This window comes from Dipodomys spectabilis, unplaced genomic scaffold (genome assembly GCF_019054845.1).
Source record: "Dipodomys spectabilis isolate Male_0828 unplaced genomic scaffold, ASM1905484v1 ptg000222l, whole genome shotgun sequence".
Taxonomy (NCBI): domain Eukaryota; kingdom Metazoa; phylum Chordata; class Mammalia; order Rodentia; family Heteromyidae; genus Dipodomys; species Dipodomys spectabilis.
In genome coordinates this window covers 337,501-359,875 of record NW_024870899.1, presented here as the reverse complement: position 1 = coordinate 359,875, position 22,375 = coordinate 337,501, and the positions used below count along the sequence as shown (strand labels likewise).

Sequence of the window (22,375 nt, the reverse complement as noted above, 5' to 3'; positions counted from 1 at the left end):
TGTCCCTTCCCCACGGTATAACCCCTGCTTTCACTATATTTGATGTTATACTTTGTGGAGGGGAAGGGAAAAAACCAATTGTTTAAATAGGGATACAGGTGGACCCATTGCAACAATGAGATGTACAAGTCATTATGTCAAAAAACGAACTTTACAACTTTGGTGGGGGGGGGGATGGGAAGGGATGGGAAGGGGAAACAAAGGAGGAGGCTACAATGCTTGATAAGAAATGTACTCATTATCTTGCCCATGTAATGGTAACCCCTCTGTATGGTATTCTCACAATAAAAAAATACTTATTAATAATAATAAAAAAAAGGAATCCAGTGCACATCCTACAAGATTATGAAGATGGGGGGAGGGAGGGGGGAGATATCCAAGATATGCTGTATTCATAAACTGCTTTATTAAACGGCAACTCCTTCGGGCAACTACTTAGAGAGGGTCGTGAGCAAGAATGATCTACAGACCAAGATGCCTTGTTTGCAGGCATGTGAGAGTTTTCTACGTCCGCAATTAATAAAGGAGTGTCAGGAATGCAACGAAAACTTGGTCATGGCAACAACAACAACAAACTAGCACCTGAAAGAACTCAGAAAGCTCTTCCAGTGTGTAACCTGAGGCTGCCACCAGAGGCGGCTCCATTCTTATGAGGCGTGCTGCATGAAGTTTGCCTTTTCCCCAGCACTTAAAGCTCTCGGTATAGCTGCCTCCCTCCCTCACACAGATAATACAATTAACACTCAAAAACATCTCCCTACTTCATCTCTCGCTCTCTCTCTCTCCCCAGAGAGCCAGGATGCTGAAAATAAGGACCCCGGATTCTACAGAAACTTCCCCAGGAATGACAGGTCAAAGCTGAGGTGACACAACCCCCTTTGCTGGCCAACATAGTCCTGGGAGAAGCGGACTACGATTCACTTGGCGGTAACGGCTCGTAGATGACACCTGGGACATTTGTTGTAGGAAGAGTTCCATTTTGGTTATTCTGTGTCACATCTCACGAGACAGTTTGTTGTGAGCAGAGGAGGTCATTTGATCTGAAGTGCCAGATTCTGTCATGTTTAACGTTTTATGGATTTAGGCACACGCCTGTAGTCCCAGCCTTTGGGAGCCTAAGGCTGGAGGATCACAAGCTGAAGACCGGCCTGAATCATATAACAAGACTCCAGCGAAGAAGGGAGAGAGAAGGAGGTAGCAAAGAAGAGATCAGAGACAGCAAATACAAGAATAATAATGGGAAGGCCCACCAGTGCCCAGCTACAATTCTCTTATTAGTATTTTCATTTGCCAGAACTTATCTTCTATACCGGGAAGTTTAAAAAAAAAAGTATCAAAATGAAATCATTTTATGATTTCGACTTATGTGGGTTGGTATTGGTTGTTCAGAAATATCCAAGGTTTCGGTAAGCACTGTGCAGGCTCACGCCTGGCATCCTAGCTACTCAGGAGGCTGAGATCTGAGGATCGAGGTTCGAAGACAGCCCCAGGCCTCTCCACCCCCCCCCCCCCCCGCCAAAAAAAAGGTCCCCTGGAGACTCTTATCTCCCATTAACTACCAAAAAGCCAAAAGCAGAGCTGCGGATATCAAATAGTAGAGAGATAGGCCTCCAGTGAAAAAGGTCAGGGACAACGGCCAGACCCTGAGTTCAAGCCCCAGGACCGGCCCAAGATCAAGGCTACGTAACAAGGAGAGAAAGCCAACACGGCCGATGATGACGACAGGCCTTTGTGATGACGTAGCACCTGGTGCAGACACGGCGGAGTTCTCTTGCTGGCTCCCAGAGAAAACGAGCCGGAAGCTTACCTTCCATAGCTGGTAGCGCCTAAGAGAATCAACTATCTAGATGAGAATGCTTCCTAGAGTACGTCAGCAACGCCAGAGCCGGGCGGGGAGCCCCCGCCCCGCCCCCTTCCCGATTCACCCCAAAAAACAGAAAAGCAGGAAGGGGTGCAGCTGTCCCCCCCCCCCCCCAGAAGGAGACGGAACGAAAAGGGGACTGACATCCGTGCCACGGTCGGTGTGTTTCTATTAGCACCAGATGACAGCACCGTAACAGGTGACGGAAAACAAGCCGGCCAGAATACTTGGTTTCTCTTTTAAGACTCACCAGGAAGCAATTTGATTTCGGAAGAACAGTTAGCATTCTAATACAGTGGTTGCTACTATTTGCACACACACACACACACAATTAGTTTTCTTTTTCACCTTGAATTCTCCAGAACAGTTATGACGGGTAAAATAATTATTTATATTCATTTCTCCACCCTACTTGTGCCAGGTGTGAGAGTCAGGCTCCTGAGTCCAGCCAGTGTGAGATGCACAGCGCTTAGTTTCCTGTGTCTTTTACACGGCTTCGAAACAAACTCAACACCTCTACAGCCCCAGCCTTCTAAGGCCCCAGAGGCCGCAGCCGAGCCCCGGACGCCTGGACGCATTACACCGCGGAGAATCAGAATCCAAGGACGAGAGGAAAAGTCACCGTGCGTCCCTCTACAGCAACCATGGCTCCGTGCCTGGCTTCAACCATACGCTTTCCCTCCCAAGGCACCAAGGAGAAACCTTTCCCCACGGCCAGGCCTGCATTCTAGCAGGATCACTGCTGCCGACTACAAACCCAATCCTCATTAGCACACACACCTGGAAAGCGCAGCCGAGGGGCTGGCGAGGGCGGGGGAGAGAAAAACAAATGGAAAATCAGTCAGCTGCGCCAGAACGCCTGGAAAAACACCCCCATCTCCCCTTGCCCCTCCGAGCTTGGTGCGGGATGGAAAGTCCTAGAGAATCCGGCCCGTCTTCTGTTCAGACGCAAATCCCAGCCGCCACCCACAGGTGCACCGCATCGCCGGGGCGCACCCCGAGCCCCGGGCCCCCCACGTGCACGTGTCTCCCATTTGGGCCTTCCGATGCCATCAGCCACGGGCCCAGCGGCCCAGCTCTTACCTTCTCCGACGCCAGGAAGAAAGCCTTCCTCCTGTGCTCCTCCTCCTCCTCCATCTCCCCTGTCCAGGCAGCTTCTGCCCCACGGGCCCCGCGCCTCCAATCTGCCCTGCCGTCCACAGCCGGCCTGGGCTCCGAGATGTCTCCGTCCACCAGGTCCAGTCCTTCCGCAGGCCCCTCCGGCACGCTCTTCCTAAGCCGGGTGGCTCTGTGGTCCTCCCTGGTGATCCTCCTCCCCCGTGATCCTCCTCCGGGCCTCCTTGGCTCAGTGGGCCTCACCCCAACTTTTCCCGGCCAGTGTCCCCCTACAGCACGCGGTGGGTCTGAGCAGGCAGGCTCCCAGGCTGGCCTGCCCCGTGCGGTCCACGGCACTGAACCCACCACACGCCCTGCCCACTCCCGAGGGCATCCGTGTGTCCCGCCCGGCCTTCTGTCCGTGCCGCTGGCCTCCTCCGGCCCAGCCCTCCCCGAGCACCACGCTGACTGCCCCAGGCGCCCTGCCCTTCTGCTTTTATAGCAACGCCGAGGGGGCGGAGCCCGCCTGCGGCTCGAGGCCCAGGTGCAGCCGCCCGCCCCGTCCACGCGCCCCTCACCTGCACAGACGCCCCCCAGGCCCAGCTGAGAAATGAGGGAAATCAGCTTCCGTATCCAGAGGGCTGGCGTCCAAACCTGGCGCTTCCAGTTACCCCCCTTACGGGGCGGGGAGAGAAGTCTCGTTTCTCTGTGACTCGATTTCCCCACCCATCCAAGAGGTGGGGACTCGCTTTATTTAACCTCATGCAACCTTTCTGGGGCTGGAGTTAGCAGCGTGCGCATTCCTGTGGCAGTATGTGGGAAGAGCACGCTGGGTTGGAAGGGTGCTGTGAGCTATCAGCGGGTGACCAGTCAAGAAACAGCGTGGCCTTCCACACTGGCTGCTGGAGGGGAGGGCCCCTCTCCATCGGCCGATCCATTCCACAGAGGATGATTTTTCTGAGGTTCGTTCGCTCCAATCATCAGAGTGAAGTTGGACATATTTCCTAGTTCACCCCCCAGTGCTCTGGACTTTTTAGGAACTGCTGAAAAACCTTTTTGTAAGTTTTTTTAAATTTTTTTTTTTTTTTTTTGGTCGGTCATGGGCCTTGAACTCTGGGCCTGGGCGCTGTCCCTCAGCTCTTCAGCTCAAGGCGAGCGCTCTACCACTTGAGCCACAGCGCCACTTCCAGTTTTTTCTGCTTATGTAGTGCTGAGGAATCGAACCCAGGGCCTCATGCATGCAAGGCAAGCGCTCTACCACTGAGCCACCTTTCCAGCCCTTTTTGTAAGTTTTTATGATAAATCGTATCCTCCACAGTTTATGAAAACTGCTTAGCTTGGTGAGAGATTGATTCTCTAAGTAAGTGGCCTTTCTGAGGCTGTGGTCAGTACCAGAATGAATCCGGGTGGAGCTGCCAGAGCCCCTCATCTTACAAGAACCTTCCAGTTCTGTGGGAGGGGCCAAGAACGTATCCACTGGGCCTACGTTTTCACCTGCAAAGGTGGAATATGTCTATGCTCTTTCCTTTAAAGGCAGACACCTTGCAGCATGTCAGATCTATATTCTAGAAAACCTAGCTTTAAAGGGTCTCAGTGCCATCTTGGATCTGCTTACAAGTGGAACAGAAAAAAAATAAAGAACCACCCTATTTTTGCATGACAATGATCTCTCTCTTTTTTTTGTTGGTCATGTGGCTTGAACTCTGGGCCTGGGCGCTGTCCCTCAGCTCTTCAGCTCAAGGCGAGCGCTCTACCACTTGAGCTACAGCGCCACTTCCGGTTTCCTGGTGGTTTATGGGAGATAGGAGTCTCACGGTCTCTCCTGCCCGGGCTGGCTTTGAACCGCGATCCTCAGATCTCAGCCTCCTGAGTAGCTGGGATTGCAGGTGTGAGCCACCGGCACCCGGCCGATCTCTTCCTTTCACACCTGGAATATGTCTGGTTTAGAACCCGGGTCTGGTGTGGTGCCTCTGCATGCCCCATGGAATGGCAAACATGCCCTTTGCCTATGATCGCCCAATGCCACATCCAAGCTCGGATGAGCCGACACGTGGGCACCTAGCCTCTGCCCTGCGCCTGCCTTTGAATTCATCCCAGCCTGCAGGAAACTGTTCATCCGTGCAAGGTATTTCCATTCCCGCTTCTGACACGGATACCGCTGTGTGCTGAGCTCTTAAATTAAAGATACTCAGCGTGAAGCACCCGTGTGAAATTGGGCTCTCCCCATGTTCCACTGGGCAGCCCAGCGGCAAGCGGAAGTCTGCGTGGCGCGTGACGCACGGCCACCTCCTGGTTATCATTATTACTCCAGCGCTGTCAATCGCGCACAGAGCCCATCGCCCTGGCAGAATCCCCTCCAGGGGATGTCAGCAGCACTGGGACTTGGGAAGAGGGCAGGGTGGGGGGAGGGAGTGGAAGATCGGGGCGCTGAACTGCCCACTGGTGTCCTGCCGGCTCTGTGCTCAGACTCTGCAGGCCTGCTGGAGAGAGATCTTCCTGCTCTGAGATAAACCAAGGGTCGCGAGGAAGACCCTTCCCGGAGGAGAGAGGCCCCGCGCGCACCCCTCACGGCTCAGGCTGTGGGCGCAGAGGAGAAGTTCACCGGTGGAAGGAAATTACACCCGCTGCCCTGGTGATTTTGTGAGTGATTAAAACAATCAAAATACATTTAATGGAGAAAACGCTGTGATTTGGGTAACACACACACACACACACACACACACATCAAACCAGCCATAGGGATCTGATTCTCTGCAGACAGAAGTTTAAGAAAAGAAGCCAGCCATGCCCACAACTTAGACACTCACCTGAATAATAATAATAATAATAGTAATAATAATAATATAGACGGTGTGAAGAAGCCATGCAGGCTTTCCTGGGTAGGGGGTATACACATTTCCACAGACCTGTTTTCTCTCTTGCTGGGAACAATGTAGCTGGAGACTTCACATGGAAGCCATTTTTTCACCAGCTGGAAATCTCTGGGCTCTTAAGAACAAGGCAGACATTATATCAATGGGTGTCCTGTAATGAGTGAACTCTGTAACTTGCAGGCAGGGACGGGAGGGACCAACGGAAGGGGTGACCTTGTCCAAGTATTGTACTCATAACCCCTTTGTACCACTCCTTAATAACAACAACGAAAAAATAGTAATGATTGTGTATCTTCTCTGCCTGGGCTCGATAAATGGGTAGATAGATAATAACAACCAGCTGGTAGCAACTTCTTTGCAGGATTGTTTAAAGAGCAAAGCCTGCTGCTACGGAGACCTCACCCCTCAGAACCAAACCAACAGCATCTTCCGAAATGCCACCGCGGGCTAACAAGGCGCCGGCTCCCAGCAGAGCTGCAAGGAAGGTGTGTGCAAGGTCCAGGTTGCTTCTGTGTGCACCAGCGTTACACCCTGCGGCCCAGGACTCCGCCGGGAGTCATTTGGCTACTCTTACGTCCAATGATTCATTATGCCGTGGGATCCAGGGGTAGCTGAAACCATTCCGCAAAGGGCGAACTATTCTCCAGGCCACTAAGAACATTCCAGGGGCGAGAAGTGTCAGGCGTGTAAAGAAGTTGACCGTAACACGTTCACAGCTGCATTTGGGGTTCATTACTCGAGTGGAGGAAATTACTGAACCAGCCAGAGAAGTAAGATGAGGAGTAGAGTGGGAAGATGTGGTTGCTTGCTGCAGTATCATGGCACTTTATAAGACCGGGGTCTTATAAAGAAAGCAGTCTCTTGAGATGGAATCTCCCCCGTCAAAAACCCTGTGAAGGCTTAGAACGAGAGGTCACAGCACACACCAAATGACCTCCCATCGCCCAGGCTCCAGGCCTGTGGGAAAATAAACTTCTCCTCTTGTATAAATTACCTCATCTCGGGTATTTTGTGATAGCAACACACACACACACATTTTGGCTTGGACATTAATGATAGATTATGTCATCACGTACCCAAAACATTTTTTTTTAAGATGCCAAGGAAAGAGTAGCTGGTCCAGGAACGTTGGCTTCTCTCCTGAGCCTGGCTCTCCCTCTCCCCTTTTCTGATAAAGTAAAGATGTCTGAGGATTTTTCAAATACAGAAGATTTGCAGATCATTTCCCTTCTCTTTGTGTATGTCGTCCTAAATTAAAAATTAATCTTTTCAACGTGAAGTGTAAACACACTCCCATTTACTTTGGGCTTTGGTCTGTTAGAAGACAGACTGGATCACAAGTTACTTGATAATATTAATTCTCACTGGTTTTTTTTTTTTAAATACATGTAAAATTATACACATCTTGGCTACCGGAGCAAGTTATTTAGAAGCTTCTGGAGTCATAACTGCATTACCACAGGAACACAGAGACTCGAACACAGAACATGCAAAACATTCCTCCACCCGCCACGTGAACGAAAGCCACGCGGGGTTCCCAGTGCTGGCCTTCCCTCTTCCCTCTTCCCTGGGAAAGGAAGGTCTCTTCCTGGAGTTTTCCCATGAGCCCGTGTCCGAGAAATCGGGGCGACTGTCCCCCTCTTTCTGGTCTGACTTGTTTGACTGCATTCGAGGCCGGGCTTCCTCACCCACCAGCAGCCTGGCTTCTCCGAGCTGCTCAGAAAGGTCCATTTTCTTGCAAGGGTTTAATCAGTATTCCAGGGTCATCAAATGGTATGAGAGAAGAATTACAAGATGAAGACCACTGTGGGTTCCTTTTGCTCCTCCTCCTTCTCCCCTTCCTCCTCCGCCTCCTCCTCTTTTTCCTCTCCACCTCCTCCTTCCCTCCTTTCCTTTCCAACACACACATACACACACATACACACACACACATACACACACACACACATACACACACACATACACACATACACACACATACACACATACACACACACATACACACATACACACACACACACATACATACACACACACACACACACACACACACACACAGCTGTGTCCATCCATTTACAAATAACTGATATTCTTTCCTGGAAGCCTATAGAACTGAAACCTCACCACTGCATTTGCTGATGCTTGAATTTTACTGTATTTCACATTTTAGAAAAATACATATACATTTCTACATACCTATATACATATATATGCATATGTATACATATACAGGGCGGGTCCATTTATGACAAACTCCCATTTCCTGCGCAAGGAACACGGCTATTAAGACCCGCGCTTGCTGCTCCAAATTTAAATTCTGTGACTTGCTGTAAAATGTAATCGAACGTCAGGAGTCCCCGAGACTGTAGACATAAGCGCGCCTCTCCAATTAACAGAAACACGACTTAAATTACCTTCCCTGCAAACAACACCTTTAAGAGGTTCATGTTTTAACCGATAGTGACAACTTCCAGAGAATTGAGAGTCGATGAACCGAAAACAAATAAAAGGAGCATTCCCAATTAGTGCTGGCGCAATCTGTGAGCAATTGTGGAGGCTGGTTTCCAACGCAGACGGGAACGCTCCACACAGTTATGAAACCCCGCCGTGAGCGAGTTTCCGTGGGACGCGGGGTCATCTGCCCGCTGGCCCGAGGACTCTCCTCTCGGCTGAAGAGGGTCCTGCTTTATTTCTTGGGGATTTGCAGGGAAGTCTGGTTTGTGGGAAAAGCGGATGCTGTGGAAGACTGGATGGCATTCGTTCAGAAAGGGCCTGGGAAGAAAGCCCATGGAAGAAGACACCCAGAGTCTTTCTTGTCTGGCACAGCACACTTTCCATGGATGGGCTAGTGCACTGGTTGGAAGAAAATGGACCTGAGCAATGGGAAAAGCACATGGGGCGTGGAACTCCGTCCCTTCTAATGACTCTCTTTTTTCCTATGGCTCGAAGTGCACTTTCTCCCTTCAAAATAAACACGCTGCTCTTTTGACTGGAAACCCCACCACTATAAACCTGCACGCCAGAAAAAACCTGCGGTTCAAATGGGAAAAGTCTGGAGACCCAGCCAAGGCGAGCGCTGTCTATTTTGGTTGCCCTGTGATGACAGAAACTTATGTTTATTCTCAGATGTTCAGGTCCCAGGCCGGGACACTGAGCCTCTTGTTTGCTCTTGGTTCTTGTCCTGAGTTGACCTCGGAGGGACGAACGGAAAGCTCGCGGATCTACAATGGCAGAAATTAAAAATAATGTGCACAACTGGGAAAGTCTCCGATACCATCTACCAAAAACAACACCCAAAACACCCTGTGTACAATCACAGGACTTGGTTGGGGAAGGATGTAGTCCCACCAACAGAAGTTACCCTTTCCCCCCCAAGCTTTACAATCCTGTATCCAATGTGATACCCACAGCAAAACCACCAGAAAAAGAAAATCCAGACCCACCTTCCTGCTAGATAAATTCGTGCGTTTTCCTACCAAGGAGTAGCTGCAGTTAAGATACCCTGGAAATGAGAAGTTCTAGAGTTTTCCTTTCAAGGGCTCTGGAATAGCTTCCAAATCTTCCATCTTTGAAATGCTACCAAATTACCATGGATTCAACGGATGACTTCAGTTCCCCAAGGCTGTGTCGACAAACCAGAACCGTGGCAAAAGAAATACACGGAATGCTTTTGGAACATCACATTTTGTCCTTAAAATCCAGCCAGCAATGATAGCTATTAAATAGCTTGACCCAATCACTTAAGCCAAAGCCATTTGGAGTGCGAAGTTACATATCGGAAATGCATGCCAAGATCTGACGTTACTGTGTAAAAACAACACGGTCTCCTGACAAATTCTGCATAAAATATAAACAGCAGGCTTAGAGCAATCATAAAAGGATGAACTCCATGACTGGCTTTCATTGTCAAAGTAAACAGATATCTTGGATCAAGTCCTGGACATGAAGTAACTCGTTGACTTTAGGAGATATAGGTGATACTGTTGGGTTTTCGAATTTTCCCAAAAATGATTCAAACAAGTTTCTACGAGCTGACATCTGGTGGACACGTCCACCCTTGAGTCCAGCAGTTACACAGCTGTTTAGACATTTCCCTGCCTCTTTAAGAAAAGGGTTGAGCTTTAGAAGAAGCGAGTTTTGGGTTCCGATCAGGGTATACAGCAGCTAATGAATATTCAAGATGCCAAATCACTCTTAGTGTTTGCTCAGTTGCTCAGCAATCCCCAAAGGGTCTAGAACAATGACTCACGGTCATACAAAGGTGTCAGATGGGGGCATTCTGCAAATGGGACCCATGCCACGGAAGTCCCTTCCTCCTCACACTCCTCCTCTTCGCCTTGCTTCCTGTTCCTCAGTTTCTCCTCGGGCTTTTGTGCAACGAACCCAGTGCTGTCGTTTGGCTAAAGACAGACAAGTCCAAACCCATCAAGTTACAGTAACGGAAGACAAGGGCACGTGCGTGAAAAGAGATTCTTCTCTGTCTGAAGGGAGACAACCTCAACAAACCCTGCACAAGAACAGGAAAGAAGCCGGGCGCCGGGGCTCACACTCGTCTCCCTGGCTACTCAGGAGGCTGAGACCTGAGGATTGCAGTTCGAAGCCAGCCCCCGGCAGGAAAGTCCTCATGAGACTCTTATCTCCAATGAACTACCGGAACACCAGAAGTGGTGTGTGGCTCAGAGTGGTAGAGCGCGCCAGCCTTGAGCCAAAAGCTCAGAGACAGTGCTCAGGCCCCGAGTTCAAGCCCCACAACGGACAGAAAGAAAACAAAGACTATGAAAGGATATTCCATACAAGAGCGTGGGCTCCTCCACATGCACAGAGGGTGAGGGTGAGGTTTCCTGCCGAACGCTGGGCGTGGCTGGGCTCTGAACCACCCAGGCAATTTTACAGCAAGTAAACTGTGGGTATGATGCAGACACCAGCCGGACGGTGTGCAGCGCGGACTGTTATTCAGTGAGTGCATGCTGTCTGCTCGTGTGTTTGAATTAGTCCGCTGGCTTCGATTCATTAATATTAAATTAACCAATTCTATAAGCTCTTTTGCAAAAAAGTATTTTTTAAATCCAGACTTTTTTCCTGCAGCTCAACATCGCCCTCCTGTGGACAAAACAGGAATCACACCATTTCCCATCTTCAAGAGGGCAAGATGCCATTAGCTCTCAGAACCTCAGCCCTGGTGGAGACCGAGCCCGGGCCCAACTTCCCCTTCCTCCTGGTAGGCACCAATCACATGAATAAACCAGCAGGAGAATGACGCCGAGAGCGGCCAGGCCCCGGCTTACAGCCCCACGTGCGTTATTTGCCTGTGGGGCGCGTTGAGTCCTAGCTAAGTGAAAATGTTACAAAACCTATTAGGAGTCAGAAAGAGGCTTCCAAAACCAGCTTGCCAGCCTTACAACTCCGAATGCCTCAAAAATAAAGCAAGCAAGCAAGCCGCGCAGCGGTGGCTCCAGGGGTGGAGCGCCAGCCTTGAGCAAGAAGAAAGCAAAAACAAAACGCCCGAGGTCAGCGCCAGGGCCCTGAGTTCGAGGTCAGCGCCAGGGCCCTGAGTTCGAGGTCAGCGCCAGGGCCCTGAGTTCGAGGTCAGCGCCAGGGCCCTGAGATCGAGGCCCCCTCACTGGCTGGAGAAACAAGGGAAACAGAGTCAGGAAGGAAGCTAATCACCGCCCGCCTCCTCCCTGCCAGGCGTGGCTACCGTTTGGGGGTTCAGTCAGTCCTGCGTCCATCTGTGGTGAGGTTTTAGATGGAAGACGGGGTCAGGGGTCAGCTCAGAGCCCGCTGCTGTGGTGTGGGGTGGGGTTTTTGGTGTGTTTTTCTGTGTAACCAGGGCCGGGCCGTGGTGTGGAGCAGGAGGAGGGGACGGTGGAGGGGCACACCGGCGCTCAGCCTGTGTGTAGACGGACCGTCTCGGAGCCCGCCACCTACGCGCGAAGTCGGCAGAGCAAAGCCAGGTCTGGCCACACACAGGAAGGCCGAGCAGTGGTGTACTCGGTTTCCCGCTCGGATGCCAGGCTGAGACCACGGGGTAAATAAGACATAATTGCCAGTGCGCCTGGGGATTACAGACTCCAGAGACCGGAGGAGGAGTGTCCTGGAGAGATGGCTGGGTCAGAAACCCCGGGGGGCCAGACCCAAGTGCTGGGGGGGGGCGGGATGGGGGGGCACTGCAGTGACCAGAGAGGGCCACCCGGGGAGAAGAGGCAGAACCACCACCCCACCACACCGTGCCCGCCCGCCTGCCTGCGGCCCTGCCTGCCTGCGGCCCTGCCTGCCTGATCTCCTGCCAGCCCCTTGCCACCCCCCCAGGCTCACCTTTCACACATTATCTGCAAAATCACTCAGCTTTTAAATACTTGAGGCTATTTGACTATAAGCAGGAAGGAAGTTAGGAAGGAAAGAAGGAAGGAAGGAAGGGAGGGAGGGAGGGAGGGAAGGAGGAGAGGAGAGGAGAGGAGGAGAGGGAGAGGGAAGGAAGGAAGGAAGGAAGGAAGGAAGGAAGGAAGGAAGGAAGGAAGGAAGGAAGGAGGGAAGTGAGGGAAGAAGGGAGGAAGAGAAGAAGGGAGGAGGAGAAAGGAGTGAGTGAGGGGGTGGGAAAAGGGGAGGGAGAGAGGGAGGGGAAGGGAGACAGGGGGAGAGAGGAAGGAGAGAGGGAGGGAAAGAAGGAAGGATGGATGGAAGGGAGGAGGGAAAGAGGGAGGGAAGGAGAGAGGAGAGCGGGAGGGAGGGAGGGAGGGAGGGAAGGAAGAAAGGAGGAAGGAAAGGAGGCAGGCAGGCAATGATTTCGCATGGACACAAGACTTCTAGGAGCCAGCTAGGAGACCGCAGTCTTTGGAGCCAAAACCCCGTTGGTCTCTGTTTCCGGAATGATCCACTGCCGAGTGGAGTGGAGAGCGAGGGCCCTTCCGCGCAAGACCGCTGCCACCGTCACCACCCGCAGCGCGGGCGGCCGCCGCCTCCCAGAGCAAACCTGGGAGAACGCTGCTTTGGTTCGATTATGGTCAGCACCCTGCCGGACGGCGGACGAACCTTAACTCCGAAAGAGAGAAAGAATAATAAGGGCTTTGCCAAATGCCCCCCGGGGCCATGATTCCAATCTCTGTGGTTGTTCCTACTAATTCCTGTGGGATGCTGGGATTGATTTTAGATGTGATAGTGACCGCTGCTGCCAAGCAGCAGAAACGCTCTGATAGGAAGCCACTTGTTGGGGTTATGCCTTTAAAGGCCAGCGTTTGGAAGAAAAGGGAACCACGATCGCAGGGAAGTTTCTTTTATTTGGAAAGACCCTGAATTTGGCTAGTGCATGTTTGCATCCCGCATGCCCTGGGCTGGGCTGGGCTGGGCTGGGCTGGGCTGGGCTGGGCTGGGCTGGGCAGGGCAGGGCAGGGCTGGGCAGGGCTGGGCTGGGCTGGGCTGGGCTGGGCTGGGCTGGGCAGGGCAGGGCAGGGCTGGGCTGGGCAGGGCTGGGCTGGGCTGGGCTGGGCTGGGCTGGGCAGGGCTGGGCTGGGCTGGGCTGGGCTGGGCTGGGCTGGGCTGGGCAGGGCTGGGCAGGGCTGGGCTGGGCAGCACTGGGATGGGCTGGGCTGGGCAAGGCTGGACTGGACTGGGCTGGGCTGGGCTGGGCTGGGCTGTGTTCTTCAGGAAGTCTGAAGATAACATTCATCTGAGATAGAGTCATCAGATATGTACAGACCTGACCACGTCAGGAACACACCTTGCCACGTTACAAATCACAAATTAATCTCTGTGGGGTTTTTCTTCCAGATCTTTTCTCAACTTTCTAAACGTTTTTTTTTTTTTTTGCACGTACAAAGTAGAGAAAGTTTTGGAACCTGATTAAAATTTGACCTTAAAAGTTACATTTCGAAAGACTGGCTCTACGCTTACCAGCTTTTGTACTGGTGCAGTATAAACGTGTAAGAGTTACACTGAAACCACAAACACTCACATTCACACTTACCTACAGGGTAAAACCGCGTCGAAGGGGAAAATCGCTACTCACGCATTCATGTCATCCCTTCTCACCACGCTGGGCACTGGTGCCCTGCTGCGCGGTCGGCTCTCGAACACGGTATTACAGGTGTTCCAAAGCCCTTCCACGTGGCTTTGTGGGAAGGTGGCTCAGGGGTAGAGCACTTGCCTTGCAGGCATGAGGCCCTGGGTTCGATTCCTCAGCACCACATAAGCAGAAAGAGCCGGAAGTGTTGCTGTAGTTCAAGTGGTAGAGCGCTAGCCTTGAGCTGAAGAGCTGAGGGACAGCGCCCAGGCCCAGAGTTCAGACCCCATGACAGACAAATAATGAGGTTGTGAGCTTCCTTCTGTGGACAAAGCTCACTGGCTTGACCCAAGCGGGCTGCAGCAGGCAAGCGGGCTGGTGTCTCCTCTGAGTGGCACGTCACAGCCAAGTGTGACCCCGCCACGCGCCACGCACGATCCACAAAAGGAGGTGAGGCGAGACCCAGACGTGCACGCTCGCGAGGTTGAGGAGAGGCACAGCCCCCCGGAACAGAGGAGAAAAGCATCCGCGTCAGCCTGGGCTCCCGAGGGGGCTGAACTCCAGCCCGTGCACGGACGAAGTCAGGCCCCGGAGCCAGCGTGTGCAGAAGAAGAGACTTGGAGCCCGCGGGGGACTGCGCAAAGCACCCAAACGGATGCAAGGGGCTCCCGCCCGCCCGGGAAAGGAGGTTCCACTACAGGACAGAATAGCCGGAGAGATCGCCACGAAGCCCGGGGAAACCCCTCCGGCTCCGTCTCCACAGAGGCCGGGGCCGAAGGAGGCTGGATCATTGGACGGGAGTTCCGGCGGCCAGGCGGCCGGCTTGGTTGATCTCTTTCAGCAAGTAGCAAGACTCTGGGGCTAACAACAAAAAAATCAGGTTCTCTCTCTGTGTCTCTCTGCCTCTGACTGTCTGTCTGTGTGTCTGTGTGTCTGTCTGTGTGTCTGAATTTCAAAGCAGGTGGCCGGTCGGTGGGTGAAACACAGCAGTGGTCCCTGTTGCGCCTTTTGTATCAGGCTACTCAGAATCTTCCAGAACGTTCCATGGAATCTTTTTTTTTTTGGTGGTGGTGAGGGGACCACTGGTAGAGGTGACATCACAGTGACAACGGGGTTGATTTCCACGTGCCGCTTCTCAGCCGCAACGTGGGCAGCTCTGAGAATGGCCGCCAGCCCCGGGTGGCCACAGGCCATGAAGCTGAGTGGCTTCTGGGTTCTGCATCTCTTTCCAGCCAGCTGCAAAATCAGTACGTCTGTGGAAACACCAGTTTTGAAAACCAGAGTCGTAAATCGGCGCTGATTAAAAGGCTCAACCCCTTTCTGATCTGGGTGGGGTCTCTCCGAAGCAATTCTGCAAATTACAGAGGTGCCGTGCGCTCAGCCTCTTCACTCACCACGCCGGGCGACACAGCCAGCCCGAGATGATGTGGAGAGAAAGCACCGGCTTCCACAAACCGTCCCAGCCGGCAGGGCTGTAATTTAAAAGCAATAAAGGGGAAATGGCATCGCCCTCTATGCTTGGCTCCACGAAAACATGAAAGCAATGCTCCAAAGTCCTACCTCAGCGTCTTACCAGGTGAAGAACGCCCAGCCGAGAAACGCCCGCCCAGCCCTCACCAAGAGCAATCGCAAACCAAAGGAGGCAAATGCAAGTCACGGGAAAAGCACGGCGATCCCTGCTGCTCCTACACACGTGTGAACGGAGCACTGCGGCCAACAGGGCCACGCATGGACCCAGATGCACTGCGGGGATGCCGGCCAGCCGCACCCACCGAGCTCAGACGCACCTGCCAAAGCGAGTGTGCGGACCTTCACCCAGGTTAACGCCCGAGGAGAGCGCATTAGGCTGAGAACCCCTATGAGAACACGGAAATGCGCCATGAATCCCTCGCGCACCAAGGCAAACGAATGCTGGGTGGACGCCCCCGTGGGGCCGATGGGCCTGGTTCCATCGGCAGCTGTCCGCCACGCAGGGGTGGGTTGCGGGATCTGGGTTTGTCTCTGCAGGTACCATCGAGGCAGCAGTCCTGTCCCCTCCATCCGGGGTTGGTGGGGAGCAGTGAGCGCAGATGGCCTGAAGCCTGGGAAATGGGGTGTGTTTGAAGGTATGGGTCCCCAGGGCTTGGACACCCTGGCTTTTAGGACCTCCTCTAATCCCGATTCTCCTGTTGGTTGGCACCAAGTAAGCCTCTACACCTGAAGATCAAATCTCCGGGTTCTTCCAGCGATACACGCACCCCTCTGTAAATGCATCCTCTAAGAAGAGAGAGAGAGGCGTTCTGCAACAGTGGCAGAGTGCTATCCCCGCAAAGGCAGCGGAGAATGCACCCGAGGACGCCTGCCGGCTACCGGATGCGCGGCAGAGACGCCCCGGCGGCCTGGGAAGACCCCGAGGCTCAGCGCCGGCCTGCCTCCGCACACAGCCCCGCCTGTGCCCCGGGGAGACCATGTGCATCGGGGGCTCCAAGCCAGACACATCCAATAGGAGACGCAGAGGGGCTGTTTTCCCTGTCCTCACCGCGTGCCTAAAGATTGCGTGACACGGGACTGCATGGGTGCGGGAGGGCCGTGAATGCAGGGAGAGAATCGCCACCCAGAACTAGCGTGGAGCCCGGCCCGTGCTCTATGCCCCTTCTCCCATGGTTACCCCGAATGAAAGAAAACAGGGTGGCGGGACCTGGTCTGCTTGCTCTCTGTCTCTGTCTCTCCAGCTCTCTTCACTGTGTGACCTCTGAAATGTCTCTGGTCAGCCAACTCACTTAAGAGTTGGAACAAGCTCTTCTCTGTATTGACACACAAGTCTGTTCAGTGCACACGATGCTCCACGTGCCACCCCCAAACCTCGTATTTTTGTTTTCTTCCTACGTGACTCCAGCCGCAGCCCGCTGAAGCCATTGGTTTATTTGCTTCTCTGGACAGAGCTGCAGAACCCCAGACCTCTGAAATTATAAAAGGGACGCTTTGTCATCCGTCGCCACTGCTTCTGAATAACATGTTGAAGTCAACAGGCCCTGGACTGGGGCGCCGGGCCTCTGTCACCACGGCAACGCTGGTGGCCATGGCAACCCAGGCAGCGTCGGGGCAAACACGCTTCCCGCCTGCCCCTGGGCTGGGCCTCTGGGAAACCCGCTGCCTGCCAATGCTCCGAGTTTAGAGCTGTTTTTTCAGTTTAAAGGCGGGAGGGCAAACTAGGCAGCGTGCGGCCCATGGGTGGTTGGATGGATCCATAGGAGCACATTTCCAAAAACTGTTTTAAGATATATGCATCCGATCGTTTCCATTCAAGATTATTAATTATACATAGTAATTATTAAAAGCCTAGAATGTGCACACACACACACACACACACACACACACACACACACACGGACCAGAATCAGGACGGCCACAGGTTTCCTTGTACGAATCCTCATTCCCTTCACCATCCCTTCAACCTCGCTCCAGTCTGCATCTCACACCTGAAGCAGACACAGACCCGATTCTAGTCTCCCCATGAGACGCAAGACTTCTTGTCCTCCTCCGGGGACGGTGTGATTCAGATACAAACCTCAGACAGAAAAGCAAGCCCCAGGACTCCCAACCCAGCTCTTTGTCAGACGGTCCCGGGAGACCCGCCCCTGCCCGCAAGGAGCTCAGGGTGTAAATCAACACCGTCTGCGCTCACAGGGGCAGGGCAGACCAGACTCGTGTTTGTACCGCAGGATGGGAGGCTTACGCGGTGATCCCTCTCGCTCACGTTGGGATAGCTCCGTGTCTGGGGACAGGTAGCTGCAGTCAGTCAAGTTGCCCAAGGAGTACATTAGCCAGGTGCTGGTGGCTCACGCCTGTCGCCCTAGCTACTCAGGAAGCTGAGATCAGAAGATCACAGCTTGAAGCCAGCCTGGCCAGGAAAGTCCATGAAACTCTTATCTCCAAGAAATCACTCAGAAAAAGCTAGAAAGGGTGCTCCTGTGACTCCAAGTGGTTGAGTGCTAGCCTTAAGCACAAAGAAGCTCAGGGACAGTGCTCAGGTTCTGAGTTCAAGCCCCAAGACCGGCAAAAACAAAAACAAACTCCTATCATTTGCTTCCCCTGGACACAGAGTAATTTTTTTTTTAAAGGACTTGATGGAAGTGCGGGTATAATATTAGATTGCTTACCTTGTCTACTCCAAACCAGTGTGTCAGGTATGATGTTTCAACATCCATTTTAGGACCAGTGAACTTCATTTTCCCTACTGTAGACCACTGACCAGAATTCTCTAGAGAAGAATCGAAGACCAATCACCTCCATAGTTCAGGAAAATTAGTTTCCATCCTTTTTGGAATAAGGTGCTACACTTCCTCCTCGTGAAATACTGTGTTGTCCATTCCAATTAAAGAATAATACTTACAAACAAGCCAACACCTGCAGTGATTTTCCCCATTAGCCTTTAAGACCAAAAAATTAACATTAAAATTGCAGCTTGGTCTGAATCCATCAAAAAATCCAGGCTTTCGCATTGCGTGCCAAGGTTAGCCTCGGTGAACTCTCTATTTGGCCACAAGATGGGGCTGTCACGTTACAAATATTTAGCAAAGCAACAAGCAAGCACACAGGCAAAGCAGCTTAGTTTTCAGAGATCATTCCGTGTTGGCGACACGCGCTATCTTAAAACATCGTTCTCTAAACAGTCTTTGTTCAGAAGGTCCCCGCCTTGGAAGTTGCTGGACTTTGACAAATCTGAAGTTACTTTAGTTGACAACGACTGTACGCTGAGATCAGGTGTTGGGAAGCCCACCGTAAAGTCACGATTGTTACAGCAGGTGCCAGCCGCGGGAGGAGACCACAGCAGAGACACAGGCTGGGGGAAGAGGCCGCCCCTTCCTCTGCGCCGTACCAGGCGGCACCCACCTGCTCTCCCGTCAGCCGCGACGGGCTGCCGGCCGCCCCAGACCAGCAGCTACAGCTCTTGACTTTAACACGATCGAAACACAATCCTAGAATGCCCAAATCATCATCACCCAGGTGTTTTTCCAGCCCGGTTGACGCACAATGATTCAGTGCTTGCTACTAAAGAAACCCAGAGAATCAGAAGCCAAGGCCCTTCCTGCAGAAAGCCGCTTCTGAGCGATGGCCATAAACTGTCCCACCCCTCCGCTGTCCCCACTGCCCCGAAATGACACCTGTCCCACCACAGACACGGCAGGTAAAACCACGCGAGATAAAGGCACTGTGCAGGGGATCCTGTTCCCTCATGTGCAAATAGCTGAGATCAAATCACCAGTCGCAGGATGGACCGTCATAGAATTGATATAATTGGAACTAACCTCTCACGCAAACTGAAAAAAAAATCGTTTCCACCAAGATATCTGTTCTACATTTGGGGCCACGGGTAAAAATCAACCAGAGAAAACAACAACACTTCAAACTATTTTATTTCTCCTCATGTTCTCACACGTAGCACCAGGATGGGCTTTCACATCAGGATTAAGAACTTGTTTGGAAGCGTAACCTTTAAACTGAAACCGGCAGCTACATTGAAATCTTACGCAGAGAAATATCTTTAAATGAAATCAGCAAATGTTTTGCTGGGTGGGGGGAGCAGGGAGTTTCTCAGAGTGGGTGAGAATAAAAGAGGTATTAAGAAAATCAGGGAAATTTTAAATAAGAGATTTTGCTGGGAAAAGAAAATGAGGGTGACCCTCCCTCGTACCCCACTTCTTTTCCCCTCCCCCCAAAAGAACGAGGAGGCCAAAGGCAAGACGGAATAACAAGGCTCAAACGTTTATTTTCCTGACATAAAATTCAAGTACTTAAAGAGGTTTTCAAAAAGTCTCAAAAGGCACAACTAAGCTTGGGAACTTTTTTTTTTTTTCCTTTTTTTGCTTTCCTACCTATGTTCTACAACTAGACAAAAAAAAAAAAAAAAGTAAAATGAAACAAACAAGTTAAAAACCCCTGTAATTGATTTAAAGACACCGGAGGTACAGGATGCACACCAGAAGGTCGAATGAAGAACAGACACAGGGTTCAGTGTCTAACAAGGCCGGGAGACCCTCCTGAACGCTTCTTGCTGCTTGCAGGAAAGTCCTGGAAGGAACACGTGGTTTCCCACTGATCTTACTTTTCCCTGTGTCCTCACCGGCTGCGGGAAGTAGGCACCCGAGGCGGGCACGGCTGTGCCTGCGGATGACCTTGACCTCAGCCGGAGCCAGGCTTCCGGGCTCACCACGGGCCCGTCTGTGTCTCTATCCTGTTTTTAGCATTCCCCCACCCCCACCCCATAGATTTATAAATAAAATTCTTCTCGAGCTTTTCTTAAATAAAATATTATTAGACGTCACTTGCGGCTTTGCGTACTGGTACCTGAATCCCTGAGCAGCTGGAAACCCAGATTCAGGAAGTTGCCGCCGCTTATCAGAGACGGTCAGGCGTAGAAATAAATTACTTTTTTTTTTCTTCTCTTCTTCAACCTGTGGCTTAAGGCTCAGAGCAGACACTGAGAAACAAACCTATTTTTTTGCTATACATATATATATATATATATAAGTACATTTATATATATGTATTTTGTTTTCAAACGTCTCAAATGTTTGGCCCAAAGCAAAGTTGTTGAGTTGGAGTTACTCAAATGTTCCTCTCATTTCCTCAAAGACGTTGTCTGCACCAGACATCCAATCCAAGGGAAAATCGCAGAGACGCAGGGCGGTGACTCAGGGGTCGATGAAGGACACGGCGATGTATCTGGTGCCGTTCCGCACGGGCAGCCCCTCGTGCAGGTGTGTGAGCCTCCCGGGGTGCATGAAGCTCCAGCCTTTCCTTGGGGACTCGATGGAGCAGTTGTACCGCAAGAATTTGCATCCGCCTCCCTAAGAAAGGCAAACCGAACACACGTCTTGGCTTAATCTTCATCTTACTGAGTGATCGAGTCGTCTCACGGAGAGGTTTCAATCCGACACGTCGGTGTGTGTGAGGACAATCCATCTCCATCCATCAGTCTTCTACGGTAGCGCGCCCCTTCTGTCCCCCTCCACTTCTCCCCGGCCCCGGCCGGTGCCTCAGTTTACCCACTTCCACTCCCACCTGTGTGTACACTTGAGTATTTTTAGGCATTAAATCACGGGCAATATTCAAATAACGCCCTCTGAGATCTGAGACAGAAACGAACCGAAACAATAACACAAGCCCGACCACCCCGGGTCACGCTACCTGGAAGTCTTCTCCCACGTTATTGAGGGCGATGTTGATGGTGAAGGTCGAGGCATCATGGTGCGGACGGAGGGACCGTTGCCTCTCGGGAGAGTACTTCACCACAAAATTCAATAGCGCAAACCCCTGCGAACACCAGAAAGATGGAGGGAAGCAAGTAAGCCTACGCATCTACAAGTAAACACACTGGATGGTAAGAGAATACACTTGGTTGGGAGCTGGGAAGGTGGCTCCGTGGTAGAGCGCTTGCCTCGCATGCATGAGGCTCTGGGTTTGATTCCTCAGCACCACATAAGCAGAAAAGGGCCGGAAGTGGTGCTGTGGCTCAAGTGGTAAAGTGAAGAGCAGAGACACAGCGCCCAGGCCCACAACTGACAAAAATAAAAGAGAAAATACTTGGCTATGATAAATCCCACAGGGCTCTGGAGAATCACACCGTGAGATCAAAAGAGGAGTTTGTCAGGAGTGGATCACCAAGTCTCAACAGCTCATAGAAAATGTTTATTGAAATGAATTCCAAGAAATAAAAATGAGACTTTTTCTATCATTTTGCTTGTTTTTGTTATTTTTTCCCCTTTGATTTCTGTACTGTTTGTCTTGTCTGTAGGATGATCTGTTTCGGGGGGTAAGGGGCCCACAGAAATGGAGGGATAAACGCAGCCGTGCACTCACTGGGCACTGTGTGGCACATGAACTGCATGCACTGCTCGTGGGAGAGGGGAGGCAGAAAACGAGGGATGAGTAACACGATTCAAAAGGAAATGCACTCACTACCTGGCTTGTGTCACACTAATCCCTCTGTACATCGCCTTTATAATAACCAATAAGAGAAAAATATTGTTTTAAAAAGAGCAGCCTGCTAGCCACCAGCGGCGGGGGTTCATGTGGGGGGGTTGGTGGGAGCCTGGCTGGGGCTGGCGGGGGTTCATGTGGGGGGGTTGGTGGGAGCCTGGCTGGGGCTGGTGGGGGTTCATGTGGGGGGGTTGGTGGGGAGCCTGGCTGGGGGCTGGTGGGGGTTCATGTGGGGGGGTTGGTGGGAGCCTGGCTGGGGGCTGGTGGGGGTTCATGTGGGTGGGTTGGTGGGAGCCTGGCTGGGGGCTGGTGGGGGTTCATGTGGGGGGGTTGGTGGGCGCCTGGCTGGGGGCTGGGGTTCATGTGGGGGGGTTGGTGGGGAGCCTGGCTGGGGGCTGGTGGGGGTTCATGTGGGGGGGGTTGGTGGGTGCCTGGCTGGGGCTGGTGGGGGTTCATGTGGGGGGGTTGGTGGGAGCCTGGCTGGGGCTGGCGGGGGTTCATGTGGGGGGGTTGGTGGGAGCCTGGCTGGGGCTGGTGGGGGTTCATGTGGGGGGGGTTGGTGGGAGCCTGGCTGGGGCTGGCGGGGGT

The 22,375-nt window shown here is 52.3% G+C and overlaps 1 protein-coding gene across 1 annotated transcript in view; it reads right to left on the bottom strand.

The window, feature by feature from the left end:
- Nucleotides 1-19,554: 19,554 nt before the first annotated feature.
- The window catches only part of Plod2 (procollagen-lysine,2-oxoglutarate 5-dioxygenase 2), a 70,590-nt gene continuing 67,769 nt past the window's right edge, over nt 19,555-22,375 (bottom strand). The window contains exons 21-22 of the mRNA XM_042697563.1: nt 20,996-21,121; nt 19,555-20,655 (exon numbers count right to left, since the gene is read on the bottom strand). Of these exons, the coding sequence (XP_042553497.1) occupies nt 20,500-20,655; nt 20,996-21,121 (282 nt within the window). The 3' untranslated portion in view covers nt 19,555-20,499. The remainder of the gene's footprint in view (nt 20,656-20,995; nt 21,122-22,375) is intronic.